The sequence below is a fragment of the Salvelinus fontinalis genome, chromosome 17 (genome assembly GCF_029448725.1).
Source record: "Salvelinus fontinalis isolate EN_2023a chromosome 17, ASM2944872v1, whole genome shotgun sequence".
NCBI classification, from domain to species: Eukaryota; Metazoa; Chordata; class Actinopteri; order Salmoniformes; family Salmonidae; genus Salvelinus; species Salvelinus fontinalis.
This window is the reverse complement of record NC_074681.1, coordinates 15,622,282-15,640,686: the sequence shown is the minus strand read 5'-3', so window position 1 is coordinate 15,640,686 and position 18,405 is coordinate 15,622,282. Positions and strand designations below refer to the sequence as shown.

General features: G+C 40.5%; 1 protein-coding gene across 2 annotated transcripts in view; it reads left to right on the top strand.

Moving 5' to 3' along the window:
- The window catches only part of LOC129813782 (disabled homolog 1-like), a 74,086-nt gene extending 56,670 nt beyond the window's left edge, over nucleotides 1-17,416 (top strand). The window contains exons 7-14 of one of the 2 annotated variants that reach the window (XM_055866312.1): nucleotides 7,295-7,333; nucleotides 8,288-8,353; nucleotides 9,858-9,926; nucleotides 12,471-12,518; nucleotides 13,185-14,037; nucleotides 14,230-14,357; nucleotides 14,674-14,783; nucleotides 15,499-17,416. In XM_055866312.1, coding sequence (XP_055722287.1) covers nucleotides 7,295-7,333; nucleotides 8,288-8,353; nucleotides 9,858-9,926; nucleotides 12,471-12,518; nucleotides 13,185-14,037; nucleotides 14,230-14,357; nucleotides 14,674-14,766 — 1,296 coding nt within the window. In that variant the 3' untranslated portion in view covers nucleotides 14,767-14,783; nucleotides 15,499-17,416. The remainder of the gene's footprint in view (nucleotides 1-7,294; nucleotides 7,334-8,287; nucleotides 8,354-9,857; nucleotides 9,927-12,470; nucleotides 12,519-13,184; nucleotides 14,038-14,229; nucleotides 14,358-14,673; nucleotides 14,784-15,498) is intronic. The other variant, XM_055866313.1, reaches the window with a different exon arrangement.
- The last annotated feature ends 989 nt before the right edge of the window (nucleotides 17,417-18,405 follow it).

Here is an 18,405-nt window from a genome sequence, read left to right as displayed (position 1 = left end):
TAATGTTAAATGTATCATATTACTACCAACCAGTTACTGTAATTTTAAATGTATCATATTACTACCAACCATTTACTGTAATGTCAAATGTATCATATTACTATCAACCATTTACTGTAATGTTAAATGTATCATATATCATCAACCATTTACTGTAATGTTAAATGTATCATATTACTATCAACCATTTACTGTAATGTTAAATGTATCATATTACATCAACCATTTACTGTAATGTTAAATGTATCATATTACATCAACCATTTACTGTAATGTTAAATGTATCATATTACTATCAACCATTTACTGTAATGTTAAATGTATCATATTACATCAACCATTTACTGTAATGTTAATGTATCATATTACATCAACCATTTACTGTAATGTTAAATGTATCATATTACTACCAACCATTTACTGTAATGTTAAATGTATCATATTACTATCAACCATTTACTGTAATGTTAAATGTATCATATTACTATCAACCATTTACTGTAATGTTAAATGTATCATATTACTACCAACCATTTACTGTAATGTTAAATGTATCATATTACTACCAACCATTTACTGTAATGTTAAATGTATCATATTACGTCAACCATTTACTGTAATGTTAAATGTATCATATTACATCAACCATTTACTGTAATGTTAAATGTATCATATTACTATCAACCATTTACTGTAATGTTAAATGTATCATAATACTATCAACCATTTACTGTAATGTTAAATGTATCATATTACTATCAACCATTTACTGTAATGTTAAATGTATCATATTACTACCAACCATTTACTGTAATGTTAAATGTATCATATTACTATCAACCATTTACTGTAATGTTAAATGTATCATATTACTATCAACCATTTACTGTAATGTTAAATGTATCATATTACTATCAACCATTTACTGTAATGTTAAATGTATCATATTACTATCAACCATTTACTGTAATGTTAAATGTATCATATTACTATTAACCATTTACTGTAATGTTAAATGTATCATATTACTATCAACCGAGTCCTAATTGACACTTACAAAAATAAATAAATCAAAATATTTGTGCACTTTTGTTTCTTTCTAACATGTTTTGTTTCCTCCCCAAAACGTTTTTTTTTTTTCTGGGTCTCAGGAGGATAAAAATAGATGAAGCGTCTCTCACTTCTGAGTTCCTAATAGGATAGGCTTTTTTTTACCCCAAGCCAATGGCTGATGTCCTTGCATGCTCTTGGTCTGTTGTTCTTGCTCTGTTATTCTCCCTGTTATTCTCTCTGTTATTCTCGCTGTTATTCTCCCTGTTATTCTCTCTGTTATTCTATCTGTTCTTCTCTCTGTTATTCTCTCTGTTATTGTCTCTGTTATTCCATTTCTTGTTTTATCTGTTATTCTCTCTGTTATCCTCTCTGTTATTCCCTCTGTTATTCTCTCTGTTATTCTCTCTGTTCTTCTCTCTGTTATTCTCTCTGTTATTATATCTATTCTTCTCTTTGTTATTCTCTCTGTTCTTCTCTCTGTTATTCTCTCTGTTATTCTCTCTGTTCTTCTCTCTGTTATTCTCTGTTATTCTCTCTGTTATTCTCTCTGTTATTCTCTCTGTTCATTTCACTGTTATTCCCTCTGTTATTCCCTCTGTTATTCTCTCTGTTATTCTCTCTGTTCTTCTCTCTGTTCTTCTCTCTGTTATTCTCTCTGTTCTTCTCTCTGTTATTCTCTGTTATTCTCTCTGTTATTCTCTCTGTTATTCTCTCTGTTCATTTCACTGTTATTCCCTCTGTTATTCCCTCTGTTATTCTCTCTGTTATTCTCTCTGTTCTTCTCTCTGTTCTTCTCTCTGTTATTCTCTCTGTTCTTCTCTCTGTTATTCTCTCGGTTATTCCCTCTGTTATTCCCTCTGTTATTCTCTCTGTTATTCTCTCTGTTCTTCTCTCTGTTATTCTCTCTGTTCTTCTCTCTGTTATTCTCTCTGTTATTCTCTCGGTTAATGTCTCTGTTATTCCATTTCTTGCTCTATCTGTTATTCTCTGTTATTTTCTGTTATTCTCTCTGTTATTCTCTCTGTTATTCTCTCTGTTATTCTCCCTGTTATTCTCTCTGTTCTTCTCTCTGTTATTCCCTCTGTTATTCTCTGTTATTCCCTCTGTTCTTCTCTCTGTTATTCTCTCTATTCTTCTCTCTGTTATTCCCTGTTATTCTCTCTGTTCTTCTCTTGTTATTCTCTCTGTTCTTCTCTCTGTTCTTCTCTCTGTTATTCCCTCTGTTATTCTCTCTGTTATTCCCTCTGTTATTCTCTCTGTTATTCTCTCTGTTATTCTATCTGTTCTTCTCTCTGTTATTCTCTCTGTTATTGTCTCTGTTATTCCATTTCTTGTTCTATCTGTTATTCCCTCTGTTATCCTCTCTGTTATTCCCTCTGTTATTCTCTCTATTATTCTCTCTGTTCTTCTCTCTGTTCTTCTCTCTGTTATTCCCTGTTATTCCATCTGTTATTCTCTCTATTATTCTATCTGTTATTCTATCTGTTCTTCTCTCTGTTATTCTCTCTGTTATTGTCTCTGTTATTCCATTTCTTGTTCTATCTGTTATTCTCTCTGTTATTCTCCCTGTTATTCTATGTTATTCTCCCTGTTATTCTCTCTGTTATTCTCTGTTATTCTCTCTGTTATCCTCTCTGTTACTCTCTCTGTTATTCTCTCTATTATTCTCTGTTCTTCTCTCTGTTATTCCCTCTGTTATTCTCTCTGTTATTCCCTCTGTTCTTCTCTCTGTTATTCTCTCTATTCTTCTCTCTGTTCTTCTCTCTGTTATTCCCTGTTATTCTCTCTGTTCTTCTCTCTGTTCTTCTCTCTGTTCTTCCCTCTGTTATTCCCTCTGTTATTCTCTCTGTTATTCTCTCTGTTATTCTCTCTGTTATTCTATCTGTTCTTCTCTCTGTTATTCTCTCTGTTATTGTCTCTGTTTTTCCAGTTCTTGTTCTATCTGTTATTCCCTCTGTTATCCTCTCTGTTATTCCCTCTGTTATTCTCTCTATTATTCTCTCTGTTCTTCTCTCTGATATTCTCTCTGTTATTCCCTGTTATTCCATCTGTTATTCTCTCTATTATTCTATCTGTTATTCTATCTGTTCTTCTCTCTGTTATTCTCTCTGTTATTGTCTCTGTTATTCCATTTCTTGTTCTATCTGTTATTCTCTCTGTTATTCTCCCTGTTATTCTATGTTATTCTCTCTGTTATTCTCTCTGTTATTCTCTGTTATTCTCTGTTATTCTCTCTGTTATCCTCTCTGTTACTCTCTCTGTTATTCTCTCTATTATTCTCTGTTCTTCTCTCTGTTATTCCCTCTGTTATTCTCTCTGTTATTCCCTCTGTTCTTCTCTCTGTTATTCTCTCTATTCTTCTCTCTGTTCTTCTCTCTGTTATTCCCTGTTATTCTCTCTGTTCTTCTCTTGTTCTTCTCTCTGTTCTTCTCTCTGTTTTTCTCTCTGTTATTCCCTCTGTTATTCTCTCTGTTATTCTCTCTGTTATTCTATCTGTTCTTCTCTCTGTTATTCTCTCTGTTATTGTCTCTGTTATTCCATTTCTTGTTCTATCTGTTATTCCCTCTGTTATCCTCTCTGTTATTCCCTCTGTTATTCTCTCTATTATTCTCTCTGTTCTTCTCTCTGTTCTTCTCTCTGTTATTCCCTGTTATTCCATCTGTTATTCTCTCTATTATTCTATCTGTTATTCTATCTGTTCTTCTCTCTGTTATTCTCTCTGTTATTCTCTCTGTTATTCCATTTCTTGTTCTATCTGTTATTCTGTCTGTTATTCCATTTCTTGTTCTATCTGTTATTCTCTCTGTTATCCTATCTGTTATCCTCTCTATTATTCTCCCTGTTCTTCTCTCTGTTCTTCTCCCTGTTATTTAATTTCTTGTTCTCTCTGTTCTTCTCTCTGTTCTTCTCTGTTATTCTCCCTGTTATCCTCTCTGTTACTCTCTCTGTTATTCTCTGTTATTCTCTCTATTCTTCTCTCTGTTCTTCTCCCTATTCTTCTCGCAGTTCTTCTCTCTGTTATTCTCTCTGTTATTCTCACTGTTATCCTCTCTGTTATTCTCTCTGTTATCCTCTCTGTTATCCTCTCTGTTCTTCTCTCTGTTCTTCTCTCTGTTATTTAATTTCTTGTTCTCTCTGTTCTTCTCTCTGTTCTTCTCTGTTATTCTCCCTGTTATCCTCTCTGTTACTCTCTCTGTTATTCTCTCTGTTATTCTCTGTTATTCTCTCTATTCTTCTCTCTGTTCTTCTCCCTATTCTTCTCGCAGTTCTTCTCTCTGTTATTCTCTCTGTTATTCTCACTGTTATCCTCACTGTTATCCTCTCTGTTCTTCTCTCTGTTCTTCTCTCTGGTCTTCTCTCTGTTATTCTCTCTGTTATTCTCTCTGTTCTTTTTTCTGTTCTTCTCTCTGTTCTTCTCTCTGTTCTTCTCTCTGTTATACTCTCTGTTATTCTCTCTGTTTTCCTCTCTGTTATCGTCTCTGTTATCCTCTCTGTTATTCTCTCTGTTATTCTCTCTGTTATTCTCTCTGTTATTCTCACTGTTATCCTCTCTGTTATTCTCTCTGTTATTCTCTCTGTTATTCTCACTGTTATCCTCTCTGTTCTTCTCTCTGTTCTTCTCTCTGTTATTCTCTCTGTTCTTCTCTCTATTCTTCTCGCTGTTCTTCTCTCTGTTATTCTCTCTGTTATTCTCTCTGTTATTCTCTCTGTTATTCTCACTGTTATCCTCTCTGTTATTCTCTCTGTTATCCTCTCTGTTATCCTCTCTGTTCTTCTCTCTGTTCTTCTCTCTGTTATTCTCTTTGTTATTCAATTTCTTGTTCTATCTGGTATCCTCTCTGTTCTTCTCTCTGTTCTTCTCTCTGGTCTTCTCTCTGTTATTCTCTCTCTTCTTCTCGCTGTTATTCTCTCTGTTATTCCCTCTGTTATTCTCTCTATTATTCTCTCTGTTCTTCTCTCTGTTCTTCTCTCTGTTATTCCCTGTTATTCCATCTGTTATTCTCTCTATTATTCTATCTGTTATTCTATCTGTTCTTCTCTCTGTTATTCTCTCTGTTATTCTCCCTGTTATTCTATGTTATTCTCCCTGTTATCCTCTCTGTTATTCTCTCTGTTATTCTCTCTGTTATTCTCTGTTATTCTCCCTGTTATCCTCTCTGTTACTCTCTCTGTTATTCTCTCTATTATTCTCCGTTAGTCTCCCTGTTATCCTCTCTGTTCTTCTCTGTAATTCTCTCTGTTATTCCATTTCTTGTTCTATCTGTTATTCTGTCTGTTATTCCATTTCTTGTTCTATCTGTTATTCTCTCTGTTATCCTATCTGTTATCCTCTCTGTTATTCTCCCTGTTCTTCTCTCTGTTCTTCTCCCTGTTCTTCTCTCTGTTATTTAATTTCTTGTTCTCTCTGTTCTTCTCTCTGTTCTTCTCTGTTATTCTCCCTGTTAACCTCTCTGTTACTCTCTCTGTTATTCTCTCTGTTATTCTCTGTTATTCTCTCTATTCTTCTCTCTGTTCTTCTCCCTATTCTTCTCGCAGTTCTTCTCTCTGTTATTCTCTCTGTTATTCTCACTGTTATCCTCACTGTTATCCTCTCTGTTCTTCTCTCTGTTCTTCTCTCTGGTCTTCTCTCTGTTATTCTCTCTGTTATTCTCTCTGTTCTTTTTTCTGTTCTTCTCTCTGTTCTTCTCTCTGTTCTTCTCTCTGTTATTCTCTCTGTTATTCTCTCTGTTATCCTCTCTGTTATCGTCTCTGTTATCCTCTCTGTTATTCTCTCTGTTCTTCTCTCTGTTATTCTCTCTGTTATTCTCACTGTTATCCTCTCTGTTATTCTCTCTGTTATTCTCACTGTTATCCTCTCTGTTCTTCTCTCTGTTCTTCTCTCTGTTCTTCTCTCTGTTCTTCTCTCTGTTCTTCTCTCTATTCTTCTCTCTATTCTTCTCGCTGTTCTTCTCTCTATTCTTCTCGCTGTTCTTCTCTCTGTTATTCTCTCTGTTATTCTATCTGTTATTCTCCCTCTTATCCTCTCTGCTATCCTCTCTGTCCTCTGTTATCCTCTCTGTTATCCTCTCTGTTATCCTCTCTGTTATCCTCTCTGTTATTCTATCTGTTATTCTCCCTCTTATCCTCTCTGTTATCCTCTCTGTTATCCTCTCTGTTATTCTCCCTCTTATCCTCTCTGTTATCCTCTCTGTTATCCTCTCTGTTATTCTATCTGTTATTCTCCCTCTTATCCTCTCTGTTATCCTCTCTGTCCTCTGTTATTCTCTCTGTTATCCTCTCTGTTATCCTCTCTGTTATCCTCTCTGTTATCCTCTCTGTTATCCTCTCTGTTATTCTATCTGTTATTCTCCCTCTTATCCTCTCTGTTATCCTCTCTGTTATTCTCTCTGTTATCCTCTCTGTTATCCTCTCTGTTGTCCTCTCTGTTATTCTATCTGTTATTCTCCCTCTTATCCTCTCTGTTATCCTCTCTGTTATCCTCTCTGTTATTCTCCCTCTTATCCTCTCTGTTATCCTCTCTGTTATTCTATCTGTTATTCTCCCTCTTATCCTCTCTGTTATCCTCTATGTCCTCTCTGTTATTCTCTCTGTTATCCTCTCTGTTATCCTCTCTGTTATCCTCTCTGTTATTCTCCCTCTTATCCTCTCTGTTATCCTCTCTGTTATCCTCTCTGTTATCCTCTCTGTTATTCTATCTGTTATTCTCCCTCTTATCCTCTCTGTTATCCTCTCTGTTATCCTCTCTGTTATTCTATCTGTTATTCTCCCTCTTATCCTCTCTGTTATCCTCTATGTCCTCTCTGTTATTCTCTCTGTTATCCTCTCTGTTATCCTCTCTGTTATTCTATCTGTTATTCTCCCTCTTATCCTCTCTGTTATCCTCTCTGTTATTCTCCCTCTTATCCTCTCTGTTATCCTCTCTGTTATCCTCTCTGTTATCCTCTCTGTTATTCTATCTGTTATTCTCCCTCTTATCCTCTCTGTTATCCTCTCTGTTATCCTCTCTGTTATTCTATCTGTTATTCTCCCTCTTATCCTCTCTGTTATCCTCTATGTCCTCTCTGTTATCCTCTCTGTTATCCTCTCTGTCCTCTCTGTTATCCTCTGTTATCTTCTCTGTTATTCTCTCTGTTATTCTCTCTATTATTCTATTTGCCTCTGTATGTTCTTGCTCTGTTCTTCTCTTTATCCATCGTCTACTTGTTATGTAAAATGTTCCTTCTCTTCAACGATCACACAGACCATTCTGGAGGATGAGGTGGATGATCCAGTTTACCAGGTAGGTCGCCACACAACACCTACACAGCGAATCAGAACTAGCGATGGAACCCCATGTACCGTTTACACTCTAGCTTCTACAGACACAATTGTTTTCACGTGATTCATTCTATAGAATTAAAAAACACTTAATCCTTAATTAATGTAAATATCTGCCGCTGATCTGCTTTAATTAATGATTCATGATACCCAAACCATCTCAATAATACGCAGTAGACCAACCATCATAGTAGACGGTTTTGTTCAACCATTTGACTCTCCCATTGCCAGTGCAGTGTTGTTAAACCATATATTTTCAGTTGATCTGTGTATATGTACTGATTTTCTTCTAAAGACCTATCTGACCCTCACTGGTTGTTCTCCCCTCTTGCTTTTGGCTGAAACTGGAACCTGATACTCTACTCTGTTGCTCACACTGAATACAGACAACACTAACCCTTACTCTGAATGCTTATGTTCAGTGGTTATGCCCCACCCCCTTCAAAACATGTCTAATGTTTGCCCCTTTAGCTTTTACTACTGTATGCCTGAAAAAAAACATTTAATTTGCAATTCTGTAGTAGCATTGGCTGTTTTGTTTTGAATACAAGAGTCCAATGACCATTGGGCAGAATCCTGACTTGAGATCTGGGCGTGTAACCGATTCAGACTTTCGTGTAAATCAACTAAGTTACAAGCGCGGATCTCAAATCAGTATTAGGCCCTCTGTGTCTCGGTGGTAGTGGAGATGGAGATCATAACTCTTAGACCTCTACAGTACCTGTTACCACTGCCTGACCAATTACTGTACTCTCTCCTCTTATCTTCTCTCTCTTTCTTTCCCCGTTTTTCTCTCAATTTTTTTTCTCTCTCTGTTCCTCAATCTTTCTCTCAATCTCTTTCTTTCTCTCTCTCTTCCCCCATCTATCCCATCATCCTCCATCCCTATTGGCCCCACCCACTTCCTTTGTTGTAGTACATTGTGTTTGAGGCTGGACATGAGCCCCTCCGTGGCCACCAATCAGAGGAGAGCGTTTACCAGGTACAATACCAAGCCCCGCCCCTTACCTTTTGTAGAGTAGTCAACGCAGAGCTTTGTGTTACAATAGAATATGTAGAATAGAATATATAGAATATGAATAGAATGAATATGAACAATAGAATATGTATGTTTGTTAGAGAGCAGAGCAGAGCAGTATACTCTGGATATTATTCTTTTTAAATAGTATACTCACAACGTTCCTAATTTAAATGATGAATAACATCTCAAATCCACAGTTCAGTGAAGTGCAGTCAAGGCCAGTTATTTTGTCAGACCAATTCATCAAGGCTTCTCTAGAGTCTATGTGGGATCCCTGCAGACATCCAGAGGTTTGACCTTCCCGTTTAGTTCAAGGAACCAAGAGCAGCTTCTAGGAACCTAGAATGTGATTTAATCTTCCCCCCTCCTCCCTCCTCTCCTCCCTCCACCACTTCCCTTCTCCTCCCTTCACCTCCCTCCTCCTCTCTTCTCCTCCCCTTCTTCCTCCCTCCTCCTCCAACTCCTCCTCCTCCCTCTATCTCCCTCCCCTACTCCTCTACTCCCTCCATCACCTCCCTCCTCTCTTTAACTCACCCCTCCTCCTTCACCTTCACCTCCCCCTCCTTCCTCCCGCCTCCTCCCTTCTCCCCAAATCCTCCTCCTGCATCTACCTCCCGCCTCCCTCCTCCTCTCTTCTCCTTCCCCTCCTTCCTCCCTCCTCCTCCAACTCTTCCTCCTCTCCTCCCCCATCACCTCCCTCCTCCTCTCTTTACCTCGCCCCTCCTCCCTCCATCTCCACCTCCTTCCTCCCTCCCTCCTCCTTAAACTCCTCCTCCTCCTTCCGTCTCCCTCCCCTCCTCCCTTCTTTCTCCCCCCTACTCCTTCATCCTTCCTCCTCTCCTCCTCCTCCCTCCTCCTCCCCCTCACCTCTCTGAGGATGTAAGATGCATAGAGATTAATCACTTGCCATGCCATTTGATTTCTGAATGAAACAAGATCAATAGACAAGAAGAACTTGCAGCCCAATGCCAAGTTAGCCAGTCGAAAGAGAGAAAGGGAGGCCATATTGTTGAATACGGTTAATATATTAATGTGAGGAAAATGAAGAAAAGAGAGGAGAGGACAGGGCAGGACACGATCCTGTGTTGTCAGTTTCCATAGATTTAAACCTCTGGTTGAACATTGTATAAATGGAGAAAAGCAGCTGTGTGATCTTAATGTCCAAACAGAGAAGTAGCATGCACAATCTGACAGTACTGCTTACAATCAATAGGAATTTAAGCAGAATTGATTCGAGAGCGGTACAACTGTCGAATTGTATTTGCATAACATTGCTTTTAGACCAGAACACAATATCACCATGTGTAGACCAGAGAGACATTCTGAAATGATGACAGAACAGTAGCTTTGAGACACTGCAGTAGAAAGGATTAGTTTTTAAATAAATTCTTTTTTTTTCGTTCTCAGCCTTGGTAAATGGTGTTGCTCACTGTATTGTTTTATTTTGACTGGACCTCCAACTCAGGTCCCTACCGCTACCAGTCACCAGAAGGGAGAAGGGATCTATGACGTCCCAAAACGCCATTTTATGACTGTAGGTGTTTTGTTTTTGTTTTTTTGTTCGTCCACACCCCCCACTGGCAAACCTCTCTGTCTCTCTCAATGGATAACCTCCCCTCTTCTTTAGTTTCCATTGATGAACCCCTGTCTGTGTGACCACTGTTATACACAGTATACATCCACAAACTGGTCATCGACTGGTTATCATCAGTGTGTGTCTAGGTCAACTATCTGATATAGATTTTTCTGGCCGAGGAATGATATATAGAAATAGAATTTACTGCTCTGGAATGATCAACCGTTGGGTCTTAGTCAACTCTAGAGGTATGATGATAAAATGATATTCAGGACTCATGCATAACCTTCCACAACAGATTCATGATTTGTCCCTCAAGCTTGGATGTTGCACCAGCTACAGATGGAGTCTTTGCTTCAAATCCTCCACACAATTTAAAATATGACTAGGAGGACTATTAGACATCAGAAAGGCGTAATGTCTTAAAGACAGAAGGTTTTTTGTCATTTTCAGTCTCAGTTGAATAGTGGGTTGTTCCATCTTCCTGGGAGGTGAATATGAGAGGTTTGCTGGTGGAGTTGTTGTTTGTTTGGTGGAGCTGCATGCAGACAGACAGAGGGGTCTCCTAGGTTACCACCCCACTCATAAAAACACCGTACCTGTATGCAGAGCAAATATATATTTTTTACAGCAGATTCATTTCTGACCACCAAAAATAGACAGGTCATGGATTAACTGTTAGTTTTTATGAGTTTCCACCATATCAGATGCACTAGTCGTTCTTCTTTATTTAAAGCTGGAATCTTTAATGGGGAAACTTCCACGTCCGTTTGTGATATTACAACAACAAAGAAGTTACTGTAAACAACCAACACTGTTTTTCCTCTCTGACATCATTGCACGTGCAATAGAAGAGCACAATATGTATCAACAAATGTTGTACCATGCCGCTCAAAGCTCCTCAGCTGGGCAACAAACGGCAACAAAGTGGAGCCGGCTTTATATACGTCAGGATTCCATCTTTAAGCCCATTGGTCAAGACGTACATGGAAATAGAAGAATGTGTGCTTACTTTTTCTCTTCGCATTCTTCCTGTGCACATCAACTATCTATGGTAGCTACACTGTCCCCTGCTATCTCTCCTCAACACACATCATGCTAGCTGGTGTTGTATCAGTAGCTGCCTCCATATCTCTAAGAGTTACTGCTTGTCTGTTCATTCAGTTGGAGCTCTACTGAGAGCCTAGATACCCAGCCTGACATGTTCAAGTTCAACTTTATCTGTTGAAAGAACACGATTCACAAGTAAACTTGAACTTGAACGTGTGTGTCACTCTGCCTGCCAGTCTGCCGGAGGGGAAGGCCTATAGAACTATAACCACACGACCTTACAGACACCTGCCTCAGCCCCCTTAAGGTTAAATGAGACTGTCAGACCAATACATCATGTATAACAACAATATGGTGTAATGTATGTACTGTATATGATTTGTTTCCTCCACACAATTCAAAGAGGGTATAGACAATGTTATGTTAACCCCCCACACACACACACACTGACTGCTGTTTTCCCCTCATTTTCTCTATTCTTTGTGTGTGTGTGTGTGTGTGTGTGTGTGTGTGTGTGTGTGTGTGTGTGTGTGTGTGTGTGTGTGTGTGTGTGTGTGTGTGTGTGTGTGTGTGTGTGTGTGTGTGTGTGTGTGTGTGTGTGTGTGTGTGTGTGTGTGTGTGTGTGTGTGTCTATTTATTGCATGTAAATCCTGTGTGTGTACATTGTCTGCTTGTGCATGGCGCCTGCAGTCTGTGACATACTGTACATTTCATGTGTCTAGCTGTAGAACCTCTGTCCATCCTCTCTACCTCCTCTGTATTGTAATTAAACTGTCAGAGCGCTGGACGTACATGGCCAGGGGGGTGAGACGTAGTAGTAGGAACCGTCACGTCTGCAATATGGGTCAGGTGGTTATATTGTCTTGGAGGAGGAACATGGTGGCCGCAAAAAGCACATGTATATAGCCTGAATCCTACCACCTAATGATATCATATTATCTTGTGTTTTAGGGGAATCACAATGGTAATGCATCATGGGACATCAGGGGATGATTTGATTGGTAGAGACGGACAGAGGAATATCTAATCAGCGTTCGTTAGATTGGACTGAATAACCCTTTTACCCAGCCAATTACAGAGCACCATGAGAGATTCATTTTAGATCCATTTTCTGATAATGAAATGAGAGGAAAGAAGAGCTAGATGTTTCTAAGCATCTCCAATACAATTTTATACAGTACACACACACACACGCACGCACGCACGCACGCACGCACACACACACACACACACACACACACACACACACACACATACACACACACACACACACACACACACACAGGAGCACCGGAACACACGCAGGAGCCTAAGAACACATGCACAAACACACATAGCCACCCTACCCTGTTATAGATCAGTAGAATGTGTTATTACGATAAAGCAGATCTGGCTTTTGTTTTGTTGTGAAATGTCACTGTTCTCTTTCTCTGACCCTTTATCCCTGCACAGAACATCAACCACTTTGATCTGTTCGGAGACATGTCCACTCCCCCCTCGGTGAGTAACTGACCTTCCCATTCAAAATCATTTTGTATTAAGAAGGATTTGTTGTGAGAGTAATACAGATGCTTTTCACTACAGGATGGCTCAAGTAAATAGATTGCAGGACCTCTATTCTAAGTAAATAAATTGCAGGACCTCTATTCTAAGTAAATAAATTGTAGGACCTCTATTCTAAGTAAATAAATTGCAGGACCTCTATTCTAAGTAAATAGATTGCAGGACCTCTATTCTAAGTAAATAAATTGCAGGACCTCTATTCTAAGTAAATAAATTGTAGGACCTCTATTCTAAGTAAATAAATTGCAGGACCTCTATTCTAAGTAAATAAATTGCAGGACCTCTATTCTAAGTAAATAAATTGCAGGACCTCTATTCTAAGTAAATAAATTGCAGGACCTCTATTCTAAGTAAATAAATTGCAGGACCTCTATTCTAAGTAAATAAATTGCAGGACCTCTATTCTAAGTAAATAAATTGTAGGACCTCTATTCTAAGTAAATAAATTGCAGGACCTCTATTCTAAGTAAATAAATTGCAGGACCTCTATTCTAAGTAAATAAATTGCAGGACCTCTATTCTAAGTAAATAGTCACAATGATCCCAGTGAAATAATACAGTAGGTGCCTGGTTTAGACTTGTGTGTGGATGATTTGCCTTCAGATGCCCCCGTCCCCGGCCAACACTTTGGACCCCAGCAGGAGCCACCACCAGCACCAACACCAACACCCCCCAGAGTTGTTCACCGGCCCCTTCAGCCCCACCTCTGTCCCCTCAGGGTACATGACCATGGGGCCAGTCCAGGCAGCCCAGTGGGCCCAGCAGGGATCCTTCTCTGGCCAGGCCCAGACCCTGGCCTTTGGGGTGCAGGGGCCCCTCCAGGTGACCCAGGTCCTCCCGGGAGGCCAGCCCGTCATCTGGAGCCAGGCCAACATCTTCCCTGCCACCCAGCAGCAGTGGGCTGCCATGGCTGCCTACATGCCCGCCCAGGCCGTGGGCGTGGGGGGTCACCACCTCCCCATGATGGTGCCCATCACCACCGTGTGCCCTGGCCCCCAGGGCCTACACGGCGACCTCTCCTCCACCCCCTCCTCGGCCATCACCAGCCCCCAGCACCAGGCGATGGACCCCGCCCTGCTCCAGCAGCTCCAGCAGCAGCACTGTCTCAGTGGGGATTCTGACGTGGGAGAAGGCCCCTCTTCACTGGGCCTTGTCATGTTGGGCAGCAGGTGTGGAACACCTGGGCCGATGAGTCCCACTTCAATGGGTCTGGGTGCTGTGGGCAGGTGTGAGACGCCCGTTAGCTTTGTCATGATGGCGAGGTGTGAGACGCCCATCCCTGGTCCAGTGAACGTGCCTCCTGACACCCTGGTCTGTAGCCAGCTGTGCCTGGGGTCACCGGCTGTGATGTCACCATTGGCCTTGACCCAGGAAGAGGAAGGCAGCTGTAGTGACCTTGACCTCTCTCGGATGACCTTGAGTCCTGGCACGTCCACCTCACCCTCCACTGACTCAGGTAAGCTCTCCCTACTGCCAGTCAATGCTATATTCATACTAGACTAGATAGATAGTTACAGCACAAGTAAGTTAACCAACCCAAACCTTAACCTAACCCTAGCCCTACCCTATTTGATAACGTTCAATGCTTTATGTGAAAAAGGTACACCCAACAACCAAAACCCCTATACCTCCCACCCTCTCTCTGCAGCGTCCACCCCAGCCTCCCAACCTGGACCGTCCTCAGACTCCGCCTCGTCCCAGACCAGTGACCCCCCCACAGACCACTCTCCCATCCAAACACAGGCCACCCCCCCCAGCACCAGGGAGGATGACTCGGTGAGTCTCGAATAAGCTGGTCATGATGATATAATGATCTATCAAATAGTTGGTGGATAGTTGTCTTAATGGTTGAAGTTATTGAATTAACTTGTATCTGTGAATTATACTCGTTTGGTACTGACCATCCTCTCTCTCTCTCTCTCTCTCTCTCTCTCTCTCTCTCTCTCTCTCTCTCTCTCTCTCTCTCTCTCTCTCTCTCTCTCTCTCTCTCTCTCTCTCTCTCTCTCTCTCTCTCTCTCTATATATATATATATATATATATATATATATATATATATATATATATATATAATGTATGTGTGTGTGTGTGTAGGGCTTATTCACCAGGGCTCTGTCTCCCTGTCCATCCGGTGATGCTCCACCTGATTCTCCCCAGGCCCAGATCTGTCCACAGGAAGACAGTTAGAGAACACCGGGCTCTGGGTGGGTCTCCTCTCCTCTATTCTCCTCCACTCTCCTCTCCTTTCCTATACTCTCCCTCTCTTCAACCACCCACTTCTCTCCTCTCCTCATCCCACCCCTCTCCCGCTCTCTCCACCCCTCTTCTGTTCTATTGTCCAACCTTTTTGTATCCCCCTAAGGCTGCTTAAAACATCTCTGTTTTTTTGATTGGTCTAACAACCCTTTACCGCTCAGTTCTCGTTCTCTGTGTCTGTCTGGGGTTTTTCCAGAGACACAGATCTCCTCTTTGTCTTTGAGTCTCTCTCTGTGTCTTTGCAACTGAATGGTTTTCAGACAATTATTTTGTTTAAGATTTACTTTATTATGGCTCTGTAATACGTTGTAAAATGGAACATTTCTGCATTGATTCTGTATGAGAACCTAAGGAACAATACTGCCCCCTGCTGTCTATAGGCTCATAACTGCACATATTCCATACATGAGTGTATCTGAAAGTGTGTGTGTGTGTGTGTGTGTGTGTGTGTGTGTGTGTGTGTGTGTGTGTGTGTGTGTGTGTGTGTGTGTGTGTGTGTGTGTGTGTGTGTGTGTGTGTGTGTGTGTGTGTGTGTGTGTGTGTGTGTGTGTGTGTGTGTGTGTGTGTGTGTGTGTGTGTGTGTGTGTGTGTGCGTGTGAGTGAGTGTGAGTGTGTGTGCCTTGCTTGTATGTGTTTTAATGCTGGTCCCTCCCTTTCCATTAGAAGGAATCTCTGTGACCGTCAGGAGGATAGAAGAAGATGAGAGGAGAGGAGGACAGTGGACTGAGAGACGGAGGAGAGGAGACTCTGGACTCCTATGTTCCTCCTAATAACTTGAGTACACGGATCTCTGTTCTGGAGAATGCTGATATTGGCAGCGTAAAGCAGCAATATCATAGGTGGACAGCACAACACTCTCCTCACAAGCTGTCTTTCCCCCCCAGACAATCGGAAGCCATTTCTCCAATGAAGTGACCTATGATCTTTGACCAAACTATAGCAGTGGGTCGTTACCACGACAACTTCCTGCCACAGGTCAGTGGGCAGAGACACCTTATATATCATGTGACCTGGGAGGACCAATCAAACTGCATGGTCAGTATGAGGATTCTAATGGTTTCTAAGGATGAAATCATTTTTGGGGTGTTTTTGAGGAGGAATGGTGTCCTATGGGGTTATACCCTTCGTTTGGAGAACTGCCACCCGCCTCAGAGTACTCACTGTGTAGAACAGATGGATTTGCAAAAGGTTTTCAAACAGCTGACTTGTTCCATTGACATGAACAGACTATGTATTGTGGATCCAATGAAACACAGCAGAGACTGCGAGACAACTGTTCTCCATAGCTTCATAGCTTCCTTTTCAATGCTAAAAGATAAAAATATAATTTTTATTTTCTAAGCTGCGACTTCTGAGTTGACGCTTCTGAGCATTTTATGGATAACGAAAACAGCTTTGAAGCATCAGTCGAAAGAATTCCTGTTTGCCAAACTTGTATTTTGTAAATAAGATTTCCTCAAGACCCCTTACACCGGAAACTCTGTGCCAAAAGATAGGTCTGTCGTCTGCCTCGCTGATGCAACCTACCTATGGCTCTCTCAACTTTAAAGCAATGTCATACCAGCCCCTCTGTCTGTATTGTCTGGATGTTTGCTTTGCTTTCTTGCCAATTAATTTGACTTTTTTACTTTCTGTTTCTGTGTTGGGTTTGGTCAGTCAGTCTGTGACATATGAACTGTGAATCTGTGTTACACAGCCATTGAATCAAAGATTCACGTATGACGTTACTCACTCTTTTGAAAAGGTCCTCACACACAAAATAAAATAAAAGATCCACAGGCCAATAAAGTCCCTGTCACTTTTACCTGGGGTGCATAACCTTGCTTTGAACTGTTTTAGACTACTGAACAGGTGTACTACCCATCCTTCAATGTGTGCTTTCAATCTCTATGTTGAACTACTCAACTGCTACCAGACCTGGGTAAAAATACTATTTAAACCTTCCAAATACTTTTGAGCATTTGCTTTAGCCTGCCTCGAGTGCCATGTTGGCGGGGTTTGCACTTTAGGGACTTTTCTATTGGTTCCATAGCAACGGGCAAGCTCAATCACACACCGCTAAAGTATTTGAAGTTATTTGAAATAGTATTTGAACCCGGGTCTGCTACACATGGGTGGTTTCTAGGAAACAAACCAATAAGCTAGTTGTGACGGCCCAGCCAGCAGTAGACTCCAGAGTGCATTACTATGCCTTATTATTTTCGGTTGTGTTGCGTTGTCCAGCCACTGTTATATCGTCATGTCATTGTATTTCAGAAACATGGTTGATTCATGCAACTAAAGGTTTGGGGCATATTGTAGGCCTGTCTGCTTCACGGAGTTACAAATGGCAAAACTTTAAAAGATTATGAAAGAATAGAGATATTATTGCTTTTACTTCTAGACTATGATGATAATATCTGTAACCCTGCTCGTATAAGCAAATGCTAAACTAAATGGTCCAATGATATTTTGTAAATTTTATTTAGGAATTCCAACAGTCATGAAAAGAGAAGAGGACTTTTGTACGTATATTTCTTCCGATTCACTGTACTACTAATCCCCACTGTTCAGTCACAAATAAAATATCATGTGATTCCCACTTTGCTCCTGAATATTTGATTATGCTGCCAGTCAAACATTTTTTAGCACTCTAACTGAATATCACTCAAGCCTTGCTTATTTACACCCTGCACTAACATGTACGTTTTGTGATCTGATCAATATGTATGCAGATTATTTGACAGATATTCTTTCACATATACAATATGCATTTATTTATTTATTTGAAGACAGTTACTGATGCCATAAGTCAAAGACCTATCTGTCAATGATTTTAGAGGACGGTATAATGATAATTTAAATGGTTTACCGTCCAGATCTGTTTACACTTGATTGATATCCAGACACAATGCGTGTCTAGCCTCATTTATTCCTGGTTATAACATGCGCCCTTGTCCTGCACTTGTACACATTCTGACTGTGCCCACATTTTTAGACTGGAGTAGATGATTAAAAGACACATTGTGATCTGATTGTGATCAGATCTTCCTGGCCACCTTTGGAGGTAGTCAGGGACCTATTGTTTCTGGATATCAAATCAATTGTAAACAGATCTGGAAGGTCAAACCATTCTGCTTCATAGGTTGGCATTTATTGGGATGACTCATGTACTGGAGGCAGCTCTTCAGAGTGGTCACTAGCTGGCACAGCCACAAAGTCATAAAATCAGATTTTAAACCTTAACCCTAACCTTAACCACACTGCTAACCCTAATGCCTAACCCTAACTTTAAATGTAGACCAAAAAGTGAATTTGTGTTTTCATTCATTTTAACAATAGCCAATTTTGACTTTGCAGCTGACCCATTTAGCAGAAATCGCTAGATGGGTCAGGATTAATGACAATAAACGTCATCGTGCTTCTGTTTCATTAATCACTAATAGATAATTATGTTGTGTTTGTAACCAATTGGGAAGGTGGTATTTACCACATACGACTGGGAGAAATCCACTTCAACGGCCCTCCAACTGGTAATTACTACTGGGAAACATGTCTGTCATCCTGAGGTCCCACTTCTCCCATATGCTG